At 40.5% G+C, this 15357-nt stretch overlaps 1 protein-coding gene across 9 annotated transcripts in view; it reads right to left on the reverse strand.

Annotated features, from left to right (window-relative positions):
• The window catches only part of MACROH2A1 (macroH2A.1 histone), a 78429-nt gene that overhangs the window by 20725 nt on the left and 42347 nt on the right, over positions 1 to 15357 (reverse strand). For 6 of the 9 annotated variants that reach the window (XM_072841073.1, XM_072841069.1, XM_072841068.1 and 3 more), the window contains exon 5: positions 5208 to 5318. In XM_072841073.1, coding sequence (XP_072697174.1) covers positions 5208 to 5318 — 111 coding nt within the window. The remainder of the gene's footprint in view (positions 1 to 5207; positions 5319 to 15357) is intronic. The other 3 variants (XM_072841075.1, XM_072841074.1, XM_072841070.1) reach the window with 1 other exon arrangement.

Raw genomic sequence — 15357 nt, forward strand, 5'->3', positions numbered from 1 at the left:
GAGCCGTGGAACAGTTTTGCCACTGTTAAATACCTGGAAGTATTTTTTAAAAACCACCTCTGGACTATAAAGCATGTGTCTGGGGTGGCGGGAGTCCGTGTGTGCATATCTGGGAGAGAATGTGTGGGGAGGGCAGAGGACAACTGCTGCAGGCACTTCGGAAAGAGAAAAGGGCACCAGCTCAGCTGGGGCAGGCAGGTGAGTGGACAGAAGCCAACAGTGAAATGATCAAGGACAAAGGGCGTAGCTCCCCTGGATAGGAGAAGAGAACCCGTGAGCCCGAGGTACAAACAGGCCATGTGTGCAGGTGTCTGACCAGGATCCTGCCTGCTGTCCGGTGGACACATGCAAACAGGCCTAGTGGGATGAGGGAAGATGGCCAGTCCTAGAAATCCCAGCCCTTCCTCTCCCCAAGGGCCCCGCGGCCCATTTGCAGCACATGGCAGAGCAGGGGTCTGGGGGGTGGGGGCAAGTAAGATTTCTGGGCAACTGTGAATATTCTCGTATTTAGTCTAATTCTCTGGGAGGCGGGAGGGTCATTAATGATTTCAGAATCTGATCAAGGTGACCACTTCTATGTCTTCTCACTGGGAACGATGGAGAAAGACGTATTAAACCACAGTACGGGGAACTAAAAGTCTCTACCAATGGTTAGCCACTGTAGTCTTGACCAGGGGTGCTGCCAGTTACAGAGCAGAAGGGGTCCTACCTGGCTGCAGGCGGGAGAAGGGGATTTAGCCAAGCAAGGGTCCTGCAAGCGTCTCCCACTTCTGGGCCCTGATTAACCTTACTGGCTCTACTGGAGCCCATCTCTCTACTATACCCGCATCTTCCCTCTAGTGGTTATTATGTCTGCACTAGTCCTTGTTCTCTCCGCGTGAGTGAACTCATTAGCAGAAGCTCCTGGAAGGTATAGTGGGTTGTCTCTTGACACTGAGTGCCACCCAACGCCTAAGACAGTGCTCGGGTTGCTACAGGCAGAGTTGGAAGTGAATCTCAAACGTCCTGACAACTCTGCGGTGAGATGAACATCTCCCTTCTCTTAAAGTAGGGCTAATAGAAATGCCAGAGCTCAGGAATAGGGCCCTTGGCCTCGCTTGGACCTGAGAAAGCTCAGAGCCAACCTGGTTGTGCTGGAAGGAAGGCTGGCCCCCACCACTTACAGCAGGTCGGGAGGCAGCCGGCCAATGGTAGGAAAGGAGCCGTGGCTTGGAACTACTAGACAGACATGTGGGCTGTGCCTTGACATGACCTACTTGGCTACAGGAATCTCTTATTATCTTACATACTGTTAAAAATTCAATTTTAGGAAATGAAACTAACTGATGAATGGTATCCAAGTGACATGCTGGATCTAGCCTGTAATTTTGGTATCTTTCATGCCCTAATAATGGACAAGGAAGGGAGAAGATGGACCAGTCCTATTTCCTTGTGCTACCCTAGAAAATGCAACTCTCTTCCTGTCTTAAGTCCACTTCAACCAAAGTAGATGGAAAGGGTGAGGTTTTCCATAAAACTGTTTGTAGGGGATCCCTGGGTGGCTCAGTGGTTTAGCGCCTACCTTTGGCCCAGGGCGCAATCCTGGAGTCCCGGGATCAAGTCCCACGTCAGGCTCCTGGCATGGAGCCCGCTTCTCCCTCCTCCTGTGTCTCTGCCTCTCTCTTTCTATGTGTATCATTCATAAATAAATAGATAAATAAATAATAAATAAATAAATAAATAAATAAAGAATAAATCTTAAAACAAAACAAAACTGTTTGTAGCCTCTGATGGAGAACCACATTTGCTCTGTAGCCCCCTCCTGCCCTGCCTCTGGGATGAAGGGGCTCCTTTATCTGAGCTCTGGCACCCACCCTGCACATATCCCCAGCTTCAGTTCTCACCAAGGCCTCAGGTCTGGTGGTGGCATCTGGTGGGTTTCAGCCTAGAGCCTGTCACACAAAGACAAGGACAGATGTGGGCATTGCCAGAGGCCCGGGAGCTGAGGCAGCACTGTTCATGGTGTCTCAGATACCAATCGTCAACTGGAGGGTAGAAAGAGACATCGACCCTTCCCTCTTTACTACTGCCTTACTCACTCCCTCTCTCCTTGCAGTTTTCTAGCCCTTTGGAATTGGGTGTGTGTATGCAAGGCAGAAAACCCACATACCCTGCCCCTGCCTTCAGCAGCCTACAGAACTGTGGCTACAATGCGGATAGCCTGGGACTCACTCATAGCCTCGTCATGCAGCCTCCTCTACCGCCTCAAATAAATCCTGTCCCTACAAAGCCTTAAATCATTTACTGCCACTGACCCAGATTTGTAGAGTTCACATTGGAAGAATTTGGGGGGGAAATAAAACTGTCAGGTTTTTCAATCTCTGAAAGGAAGCTGCGAATCTCTGTTGAACCACCAAGCAAAAACATCTGATGAAGGCATGTTCACAGCGCTGTCTTCTTTTGGAAAATAACTCAACAATGTGTGTGAACGCTGGGTAACAGTGGAGTAACAAGGATGACGACTCCTGAGACTTGAGTATGTGAAACACGCCAGCAGCCACAGTAATGAGATCCCAGACTCCTAAGCCCTGGGCCGGCTTCTCCTGTGAGTAGCTTAGCAACTGGGCCTGGTAGGGCTGTGCAGGGCACAGTGTCACCTTTCTCTACCATCACTAGCTTGCAAGATTCAAGCATAGGTTTCACTGTACAGATGGGAAAAAAAATATGCAGAGAGTACAGGGTACTACACACTCTTCATTCTCAAGTACTCCCTTTAGGACATTTCCAGAACTCTGAGCCTAAACTGTCATCTGTGATAATGCCATTTTAAAATGTGCTTTGTGTGAAAATTCACATCAGTTTTAGGATTCTTGCTCCTTTTGCATTACATGCTATGACTTTCATGGCCATAACCAATAAAGGGCCAGGAAGTACTGTCTGCAAATGATGCTCCTGATGACAAACACTTGCTCCATGTCACACCTCAGGGGCCCAGGGTTCCAGAAAAGGTTGCTAACACACTTTCTGACACTGAGGTCCAGGCTGGCTTGAAATGCTGCCTTATCCCGCCACCACATCTGGGGAGACATAGCTCACACTGCTCAAGGGCACGTGCAGTACTGAATTGGGGGGTCCCTCATCCTGGATGTGGGAATCTCAGGTCATTAACCTGGAGGCACAGCCTCGCGGTAGTGAAGGTGCGAAAGAAGGTGGGCAGTCCACCTGGTTCTGCACTCAACTCCCTCTCTGACAGCTGACTGTTTTACACTGGGTTGGGCTCAATCAATCCTTTCAGAATCTCCCTTCCAAAGTCAGGACATCCAACAGCACATAAGTTTCTCTGTCAAGTCTACTCCTTCCCTTTTCCTGTTTCTTAAATGACATTAAATGACACCCCTGTAGGTTACTATGAAGTATCGATACTTCTCTACAGTGTTTTGGTCTCCCCAGCCCTGAACAGTCCGTATTTGCTTTGTACCTTCTAGGACTATTATGCCTGTGGCACCCAGCCCTGAGGCTGAAGACCAAGGTGTGCCCTGAATGGTGGAGAGGACAGCGCTGCTTGGTGGCAGCGGAACTAGCAGGCTGTCTGCAGCCTGAGCCACCTCCTTTCTAGGGCTCAAGACCCCAATCCCAAGATCAAAAAGGGCATCCATCCATACGTGGACATTTGTGTGTGTGAGTGCCACTACTGTGCAAATACATGACTTTGTCCAGGAAGAAGAGGTAAGGAGTTCTGATGGGAGGCTGGCTTTGGGGTAGACGGCAGGAGGTAGCAAGAAGAACACAGGGAAGGGAGAGGCCAGCGTCAGGGTACTCAAAGGTAGGATGGAGCAAAGAGTGAGGGACCGTGGGGACAGCGGGAGGGGGAGGGACAGAACTGTTCTACCTGCTTCACAGGCTTGCAAGCCCAGCTAATGGTCTGCACCAAGGTTCTAAAGCACACGGGAGCTGCTCCTAAACCGCAGAGAGTGTTCACACTTGAGTTCAAACCACGGCAACTGGGATGACGGTTCACATTAGCGTCCAATATATTCCCCAAAGGACATGTTAAAGGGTGTGAAAGTAGACCCAGGTGGTGGCCTCCACTGCTGAGTTGAAATTTTTTAAGTAAATCAAAAATACCTTAAACGAAAACTTTCAAAGCCCCAGACCTTAAGATGACAAGTGCTGCTTATTTTTTTCCTTTGAAAAATGCATACAAAAATACAGATAATGGTTATAAAATGTCAGCTGCAATGGTTATTTGCTGGAACACAGGGTCCACCACAGGAATTGCATCATGAGAGCCTGAGTGCAACCAGGACAGGAAGGGGGGTGGGGGAGGAGGAAGAGCACTTGCAAGGCAGGAGCAGGAGGGCTGTGTCACTTGAGATGCGAAAGAAAATTGACAGTGAGGTTGTAAAAATGATGCAGCTTCAGAACCAAGTTGTTGGCCACAGCGCAATTTACATGGAAGGTCAAATTCATGCCTTTAATTTTCTTTCATGTAGGATTTAAAAAATAAAAGAAGCGGAATTCCCTCTCTCTCCAGCCCCTCCCCTCCTTTTTTGGTGTTAATAGAGAAATATCAATTAACTCTCACTCTCAGGTCTTAAAAGCCTTTGCATCATTTTTATTTTCAGCAAAAGTGAATCATCTTTTACAAAACCATGGCGTCCTGGCAAAGCTGCATCACTGGGATGGCTGAAAATACAGTGCCCACGGTTAAAACAAACAAAAGATTGGTTTGAGGAGTCGAGAGGTGGCTCAGTGTACCCGTTACCTAAGGAAGTCTAAAATAATCCTGCCCCCAGATCAGAGGCTCTGCCTGCAGTGCCCACCGGAGTGAGTGGGCTGTCTGCTAGACCTTTCCTTTGCCAAACCCAGCTTTGACTTTGGGCTTTTTCTCTGGCCAGGGCTATGTAATAGCCAGTTTATCCCACATTAGCAGCTACTTCAGACTAAGCCCAGGCTGTCCTGAATGCCCACCCCCGCCCCGCCCAACCCACCCCACACCACCACAGGAATAGCCTTCTCTCTTTTCACCACTATCTCCTCTTCCCACCTGCCCAGGCAGTCTCCCCCAGCATTCCTGCCGCGGCCCTCCCTGAGGCCACCCACTCCTCCACCCACACCTAAGAGGCCAGGAGTAGTCTCCGGGAATCCCCAGGCCTTCCTGCAGCAGAGGTGGCCTCCACCCGTCTGTCCCAGGGCCGCGAGCAGACTGAGGCCGCACGTCTGCCTACCTTCTGGCCAAGGAAGAGGCTCTTGGTGGAGAGGACTGTGAAGCCGTCGGCCGGTGTTCCCTCAGTGGTGCTATCCGCGCTGGCTGCCTTGCTGACTTCCCCCTGCTTCTTCTTGCACAAAGATAAGAGTCATCATGAGGCTACACAAGCAGAGACCAAAGGGATCTGGGCTTTTCTAACAGGGAGGTGGCTCCTAGGCCCTGCCCATGGTCCTGGAGGAAATAGGAAACTAAAGCACAACCAGTTTTTGGCCTTTTTCAAAGTGGGAGCCGCAAGCTCTGTGAAGTCCGGGAGTTCGATGAAGAGCATTAGTTGTATTTTTATCACTTTGTAATACATAAAAAATATATAATATTTTTACAAAATAAAATTTTTGTGTATTAAAAATATACCTGAAGGCAAAATTTTACTGCAGAGTGACAATCTACAACATTTTCATAAATTTAGACCAACTAAATATCTCTTAATTAGGGTCTTTGCTTTCTAGATGTCTGTTCACTATTCAAGTTTGAGGAGGAAAAGCAAACTTCCTGATCACAAGTTCTCAAAGAGCCAAAAATCAGATGAAACTCCATAACCCTCTAACCTTCCCCCAGCCCAGGAGTTAGACGGTACCCAGCTGTTCTTCAAGAAAACCAGGCTTGGAGAAAGAAGGATCCCTATGGTGGCTGTTGGCAAGCCCTGCTGCCCCTGGGGACTCCCCACCCTCCTGGTGGGATGGTTATCAGCGTGCTCATTGGCCTCTTCCCGGTACCAACCAGATTCAAGTATGTATACCCTGGGGTTCCCAAGAGTCCTGCAAGGTATGTTGTCCAGAGAGTTTTAATTTCCAATCCCCAACTTTTAATATACTTTTCCTGAAACTGATCTACCCTGAGTGATGGTCTCATGCCACATATCCTTGAACTACCACTCGTGTCCCACTTCTCATTACTGGGATGTCACTCCCCCTCTCCCACCCCGGGAATAGGGATACAGGGCTTTCTCAGTCTTTCATGCATTTCTGTTAAGTATAAGGACGGTATGAGAAATGGGTATTTTGGCTCATGTGGGGATGTTCTGTATTCACATATATCATAGACTAAAGATAGTGGAAACAATGGTAGTTTGTGTTTAGACACTTCCCCACTTCCCCTTTTCTCTTCCCTCCAGTTTTTATCAAAAAGTACATCACTCTTGAGGGATGTTCCAGTGGGAGCAAACCAAGAAAGCAGGGGTGAGAGGTATTCCAGATGGCCACGTCTTCTAAAGGAAGGCTCTGGACCACCAACTCAAGGCAAGGTCTACATGTCTGTTTAGGGATTCAAATTCATTAACATTAACATTTTTGCTTACGTTGAAAAAAAAATTCTAGTTTTACTGAGTGCTTTAACAAGCAGGACTACTTTTACAATTAAGTTCAATGGCAAACCTGGAACATTTTCTGTAAATTAAATGAGCCAAATCTGAAGCTTCAAGGTTTTGATATAAGTGCTAAGACAAAAAGCATTTTATCAAGAAACAGGGCATTAGCAAAGATAGGTTAAAATGGTCACTATTATGGTTTTCCTAATTCTTTCAGTATACCAGATATGCCAAGTGAAAGAGAACCCCAAAAGTGAAAGGTATAACCTACAGTTACATGGCAAGTCTTAGTAAGCCTTTTTTTATATACTTTCCAGGAAACAAGAAAGGGAAAGGCTGGGTGACAAATCCTTTCACTACTCAGATGTTTCTAATTCTGTGCTTTCAACAAAATGGGAGAAATATCAAATTTACTTAACACCTGAGAGATCATTATAAAAACAGATTGATGGACTTAATAGTAATGTACCAATGCCAGTTTCTTAGTTGTGACAAATGTACCAGGGTGATGGAAGATGTTACAATGGGGAAACTGGTGAGGAGTATTCAGGAACTCTCTTACTATCTCTAACTTTGTCAATCTAAAACAATTGTAAAATAAAGCATGTATTAAAACAAACTGATGACAGATTACTAAGTGACTATTGGAACTTAAGAGTTCAGAGGATTGAATGATGTTGCTTTAACAAAATCCTTTCCATTCCCACTTATTTTTTGTGACCAAGACATTCCAGGTACTTTTACCTGTAAATATACAAAAACAGGATGCTGAACCCGGTTTCATTTCAGAAATAAGTAACTACTTTACCAGTTATTGCAAAAACTGTATCTCAATATATCCTATTGTAAGAATACAGTTCCAAGACTATTGTTTTCCTTAGTAGTTATTAAATTGTAAAATATTTACTGGTTTGATCAACTGTGTGTTTTTAAGTGTAATAACCAGCCAATCCTGTAAAATCCATAACATTTAGTGCCTTTATGATCACAGGAAATTTTCAAGTAAATTTAAATTTATATACATTATTTTTGTTGTGAAGATCAGTAAAGTACTACCACCAGCAATAAAATATGGACATTAAGAAAAAAATCTGTGGGACAAGTGAAAGGGACATAATAGCTCAAGGAGAAAAGTAATGTAAATGTTCCATTTGTTAAAAAAGAGCTGTCCATATATTTTTAAAAGATGATGATATTCCAAATCAACACATTATTTAGATTTCTTTGTATACATTTAAATAATGAAATAGTTTTTGTATATCAGAAATTATACCCTACATGTGTATATTTATTATCAAAAGCTTAGCTGTCAAATTTTAAATCTGTGTGATTCAAAGATTTTCAAAATTGTTTTGGGAGGTAGGCAAGCAAAAAAGTTTGAGAACCACTACTCTACCCAGTGAACACCATGCATACAGGAAGTACTCAGTAAATGCTTGGGAACAGGATACAGTTAATAAGTAGGTAAAGATAGGGTGCTTCTGCCCAAAAATACTTCACTTTTTTTAGAGGTGAGAAAGCCTTAACTGACAGAATTTCAGGCATTCAAGAAACAGAGCTGGTTGTATTGGGAAGAGGGGGCCGTGACAGCTTCCCTGTGCCCCTGGTATGAGTTAGCAGCTGAATATGAAGCTAAGTTATAAGGCTTATTAGCCTATGATAATTAATACTAGTGATTCTCAAAAATGATTTATTTGCTCATGGCCTCTTCCATTTTAAAGCTGTTGCCCACACTGTAAACTGGCATGACCACTATGGAAAACAGTATGAAACTTCCTCAAAGATTTAAAAGTAGAACTACCAAATGATCCAGCAATTCTGTTTCTGGGAATATAACCAAAGGAAACAAAAACACTATGTCAAAGAGGTAACTGCACCTTATGATCACAGCAGCATTACTTATGACAGCTCACACAAAGAAACAATCTAAGGGTCCACAGATGAATGGAGAAAAAACTGTAGTATATATAATGGAACATTCAGCTATAAAAAAAGAAGGAAATCCTGACAGGAAACCAAGAGAGTTCCAAAAAAGATGACCCCAGAGAGACCCACAGCACAACACACCATAATTAAAATGTAAAAGTTAAAGACAAAGAGAGACTCTTAGAAGTGGCAAGAGAAAAACAACTTACAATATACAAGGGAACCCCCGTGGGACTCTCAGATTTGTCAGCAGAAATTTGCAGGCCACAAGAGAGTGGCACAATATATTCAAAGTGCTGAAAGTAAAAAACTTCCAACCAAGAATACCTGGCAAAAGTGTCCTTTGAAATTGAGAGAGAAATGATTTTCTAGACAAGCAAAAAGCAAAGGAGTTCACTACTACTAAACTGGCCATACTAGAAATGTTATAGGGACTTGTTTAAGCTGAAAAGAAATGGTGCTATTTAGTAACAGGAAAACATATCCAAGTTTAACTTTCACTAGTAAAGGTAAGTACTAAAGGTAGTGACTTAATCCCTTATAAAGCTAATCTGAAGGTTAAAATTAAAAGGTAGTAAAAATAGTACAATAATTAAGGGACACATGAGATTAAAAGAAAGTATGACACCAATAACATAAAATGTAGGGAGGGAAAAATTCAGAGTTTTACAATGTGTTCAAACTTACATTAGCAAGTTAAAACAGACTGTCAAGAGGTTGTTATACATCAACCTCATGCTGAACACAAAGCAAAAGCCTACAGTAGATACACAAAAGATAAAGAAACCACTGAAGGCAAACATCAAATCACAAAGGCAGAGAGCAAGAGAAGAAGAGAAGAATTACAAAACAGCCAGAAAACTATTAACAAAATGACAAGTATATACCTGTCAATAATTACTTTAAATATTTCTCCAAACAAAAGACATACAGTGACTGAATGGATAAAAACAGAAGATTCACAATATGCTGCCTACAAGAGACACATTTTACAAGAAGGGCAAGACACAATGAAAGTGAAGTGACAGAGAAAGATTTTTCATGCAAATGGAAACCAAGAGAAAGCAGGGATAGCTATACTTAGGTCAGACAAAATATTCTTTAAAACAAAGATTACAGTAACAGATAATGAAGGGTATTACATAATGGTAAATGTGCCAAGCCAACAAGAGAATATCTGTATATATTTTATAAATATTGTAAACATTTATGCTCTTAATCTAGGAGCACATAAATGTATAAAGCCTACAGTAACAGACCTAAAGGGAGAAACAGATAGCAATACAATAATAACAGGGGACATTATCTCCCACTTTCATCAGTAGATAGATCAAGCAAGCAGAAAATCAATAAACACTGGCCTTAAATGATACATGAGACCAGGTGGACTTAACATATATTCAGAACTTTCCACCCAAAAGTAAAAGAATACACATTCCTTTCATATGTACATGGAACATTCTGCAAGACAGATAATATTTTAGACCACAAAACATGTCTTAATAAATTTAAGAAGGCTGAAATCATATCAATCATCTTTTCTGATCACAGTTATGAGGAGAAAAAAACCTGGAAAATTCAAATATGTGGAGATTAGATTACACACTATTCAACAACCAATAGATCAAAGAAGAAATCAAAAGAGAAATTAAGAAATACTCTAATATAAATGGAAATAAACATACTAAAACTTATGCAGCAAAAGTAGTTGTAAGAGGCAAGTTTATAGCAATATAGGCCTACTTCAAAAAACAAGAGAAATCTCTAACACCCAACACCAAAAGAAACCAGAGGGGGCAAAAAAAAGAACAAATGAAGCCCAAAGTTAGCTGAAAGAAGGAAATAATACAGATCAGAGTGGAAACAGACTAAAAACAGAAAGGATCAATAAACCTAATAGCTCTTTGAAAAGATAACAAAAATCAACAAATCTTTGGTTAGACTCACCAGGAAAAAAAAAAGAGGTTTCAAATAAGTAACATCAGAAATGAAAGAGATGTTACAAATGACACCACAGAAATATAAAGGATCCTAAGAGACTACTATGAAAAATTATATACCAAAAAAAATTGGACAACCGAGAAGAAATGAACCAAATCATAGCAATAGATAACATACTAGGACTGAATCAAAGAAAAATAAAAATCTCAACAGATGGATTACTAGTAAAGGCATAGAATCAGTCATGAAAAACTTCTCAATAAACAAAAGTCCAGGACAAGAAGGTTTCACAGGTTAATTCTACCAAACATTTAAAGAATTAAATATGAGTCTTTGAAAATATAAAAGAGGAGGACATTTCCAAACTCACTTTTTAAGGCCAGCATTACCTTGATACCCAAACCGGACCAGGATGCCTTACGAAAAGTAAATTACAGGCCAATATCCCGGATGAACACAGATGCAAGACCCTCAGCAAAATACTAACAAACTGAAATCAACAATATATTAAATGGATCATATACCATGATCAAGTGGGATTTATTCCAAGGATGTAAGGGTGGTTTAATAGCCCACAAATCCAGCAAAGTGATATACTATATTAACAAATGAAATATAAAAAGCATATATATGATCACCTCAACAAATTCAGAAAAGGCATTTGACAAAATTCAACATCCATTTATGATACAAAGCTCTCAAAACGGGTACAGAAGAAACATACCTCAACATACTAAAGGCCATAAATGCCAAGCTGAGAGCTGGCATCATACTCATTAGTGAAAAGCTCAAAGCTTTTCCTCTAAGATCAGTAACAAGACAATAATATCCATTCTTGCCACTTTTATTCAATATTAGTATTAGAAGTCCTAGCGAGAGCAATTAGGTAAGAAAAAGAAATAAGAGGCATCAAAATCAGAAGGGAAGTAAAGCTGTCACTATTTGCAAACAGCATGATACACAAATGATACATGATACATGATACACAAAACCCTAAAGACTCCACAAAAAAAAGGTTACAATAAATGAATTCAGTAAAGTAACAGGATACCAGAATACAGGAATCCGTTGGATTTGTATATGCTAATAACAAATTATCAGAAAGAAAAACAAAACAATCCCATTTACAACTGCATCAAAGAAATAAAATACTTAGCAATTTAACCCAAAATGCAAAAAAGTATACACTGAAAACTACATATTGTACACTGAAAACTATAATACATTAATGAAAGAAATTGAAGAAGACACAAATAAATGGAGAGAGATTTGGTGCTCATGGACTGAAAGGATTAATATGGTTAAAATGTCCATACTAATCAAATCAATCTACAGATTCAGTGCAATCTCTATCAAAATTCCAATGGCATTTCTCACAGGAACAGAGCAATCTTAAGATTTATATGAAATTGGGATCCCTGGGTGGCGCAGCGGTTTGGCGCCTGCCTTTGGCCCAGGGCGCGATCCTGGAGACCTGGGATTGAATCCCACGTCGGGCTCCCGGTGCACGGAGCCTGCTTCTCCCTCTGCCTATGTCTCTGCCTCTCTCTCTCTCTCTCTGTGTGTGACTATCATAAATAAATAAAGAAAAAAATATTTAGAAAAAAAAAAAAAAGATTTATATGAAATCACAAAGACTCTGAAAGCCAAAGCAATCTTGACAAAGAATAAAACAAAAGGTATCATCATGCTCCCTGATTTCAAATTATATTACAAAGATATAATAATCAAAACAATATGTTACCAATATGAAAACAGATACATACACCAATGGAACAGAATAGAGAACCCAGAAATAAACTCCTATGTATTCATGACAAAAGAGCTAAGAGTATACAATGAAGAAAGAACAGTCTCTTCAATTAAACTGTATTGGGAAAATGAGGCAGCCACGTGCAAAAGAATGAAACTGTACCAACATTTTACATCATACACAAAAATTAACTCAAAATGGATTAAATACTTAATTAAGAAACTCGTAGGAAACAGATGGTAAGCTCCTTGATATTGGTCTTGGTGATGATTTTTTTGGATATGGTATCCCAAGCAAAAGCAGCGAAAGCAAAACAGTGGGACTACACCAAACTGAAAAGATTCTGCAAAGCAACCATCAAAATAAAAAGTAAACCTTTAGAGAAATTTACAAATCATATACAGACAGTCCCTGACATCCAATGGTTTGACTTTGAATTTTTCAGCTTTACAATGGTACAAAAGCAATACACATTCAATAGAAACTATACTTTGAATTTAAATTTTGATTTTTTCCTAGGATAGCAACATGCAGTACTATACGCTCTAGTGATGCTAGGCAACAAGAGCTAGCCACAGGGCCCAGTCAGCCACACAATCATGAGGGTAAATGACTAATACACTTACAAAATCATTCTGTACCCACAGAACTATTATACTTTTCACTTTCAGTATAGTATTCAATAAATTACATGACATATCTCACACTTTCTTATAAAACAGGCTTTGTGTGAGATGATTTTGTCCAACTGTAAGTGAATCTAAGTGTTCTGAGTACATTTACATAGGCGAGGCTAAGCTATGATGTTTGGTAGGTTAGGTGTATTAAATGCATTTTCAACTTAACATTATTTTCAACTTACAATGGGTTTACAAGACACAACTCCATCAGAAGTCAAGGAAGATCTGTATCTGATAAAGGCTTAATATCCAAAATATATGAAGAACTCCTACTACTCAATAGCAAAAGGAAATAAATGTTTAAAAAGTGGTCAGAGATCTAAATGTGAGACCTCAAACCATAAAAGTCCTAGAAGAGAACACAGGCAGTAACTTCTTTGACATCAGTCATAGTAACTTCTTTCTAGATATGTATCCTGAGGCAAGGGAGATAAAATCAAATATAAACTATTGGGACTACACCAAAAAAGTCTCTGCACAGGGAAGCAAACAGTCCACAAAACTAAAATGCAACCTACAGAATGGGAGAAGATATTTGCAAATGGCATAGCTGATAAAGAGTTTCCCAAATATATAAAGAACTTAACCAAACTTAACATCCAAAAAACAAATAATCTAATTTAAAAATTGGCAGAAGACACGAATATTTTTCTAAAGAAGACATACAGATCGTAACAGACACATGAAAAGATGCTTATCTTTACTGATCATCAAAGAAATGCAAATCAAAACTACAATGAGTTATCACTTCACAACAGTCAAAACTTTCTTGAAATCAACAACACCTTTCTTGAAATCAACAACACAAGAAACAACAGGCGTTGGCAAGGATAGGGACGCAGGGGAACCCTCTTGTACTGCTGGTGGGAATGCAAACTGGTGCAACCACTCTGGAAAACAGTATGGAGGTTCCTCAGAAAGTTAAAAATGGAACTACTCTATGATCCAGCAATGGCACTGCTAGGTATTTACCCAAAGAATACAAAAATACTAATTCAAAGGAATACATGCATCCCAATGTTTATAGCAGCATTATCTACAATAGCTAAATTATGGAAATAGCCCCAGTATCCACTGACTGACGAAATGATAAAGAAGATGTATATGTACACAATGGAATATTACTTGACCATAAAAAAAGAATGAAATCTTGCCATTTGCAATGACTTGGATGGGGCTAGGAAAATTATGTTTAGTGAAATAAATCAGAGAAAGAAAAAGAACATGATTTCACACATACGTGGAATTTAAAAAATAAATGAGCAAATGGAACAAAAGAGAGGGAGGTAAACCAAGAAACAGTCTCTTAACTCTACAGAACTGACCGTTACCAGAGGGGAGGTCGCTGGGGGGGGATGGGTGAAATTGGTGATAGAGATTAAGGAGGGCACTTTTTTTTTTTTTTAATTTATTTATGATAGTCACACAGAGAGAGAGAGAGAGGCAGAGACATAGGCAGAGGGAGAAGCAGGCTCCATGCACCGGGAGCCCGACATGGGATTCGATCCCGGGTCTCCAGGATCGTGCCCTGGGCCAAAGGCAGGCGCTAAACCGCTGCGCCACCCAGGGTTCCCTAAGGAGGGCACTTGTGATGAGCACTGGGTGTTGTATCAAAGTGTTAGGTCACTACAGTGCACACCTGAAAGGAATATTATACTGCATGTTAACTAACTGGAATTTAAATAAAAACTTAAAGTGGTCAGAATCTGAGTAGACATTTTTTCCAAAGACGACATACAGATGGCAAATACCTGAAAAGGTGCTCCACATCACAAATCATCAGGTAAATGCAAATCCAAACCCCAGTAAGATATCACCTCACACCTATTACGCTGCTATCAAAATGACATGGAGACATGGAGAAGGGGAATTCCCTGTGCACTGTTGGTGGAAATGTAAATTGGTGCAGCCACCATGGAAAACAGCACAGAAGTTCCCCAGAAAATTAAAAATAGAACTACCATATGATGCAGCAATTTTTACTTCTGAAGAAGACAAAAACACTACCTCAAAAGATATGTGCACCCCCATGTTGACTACAGCATTATTTATGTATTTATAGCCCAGTAATGAAAAGAACCTAAGTATCCATCAATGGAAACATGGATAAAGAATATGTGAAAATTTGATAAAGGTGTTTACCTATTATATACACTAACATGTTTTATATTCTAATATATATGTCCTTACATATTTAATGTCATATTATTTTTATTATGTCTTATAATACATATCTTCTAAATCATTTTATATATACATCTACACACACAAACACACACACACACACACATATAGAACACAATGCTATTAAGCCATAAAAAGACAGATGTGACCTTGAGGGCATTATACTAAGTGAAATAAACCACAGAGAAAGACAAATAACTGTATGTTCTCACTTATAGGTAGAATTACCGAAAGAAAAAAAACAAAACAAAAAAAACCCCAAGTTCCTAGATACAGAGAACAGACTGATGGTTGACACAGGCAGTGGGGTATGTGTATGTGT

This window comes from Canis lupus, chromosome 10, assembly GCF_048164855.1.
Source record: "Canis lupus baileyi chromosome 10, mCanLup2.hap1, whole genome shotgun sequence".
In the NCBI taxonomy this organism is placed as follows: domain Eukaryota; kingdom Metazoa; phylum Chordata; class Mammalia; order Carnivora; family Canidae; genus Canis; species Canis lupus.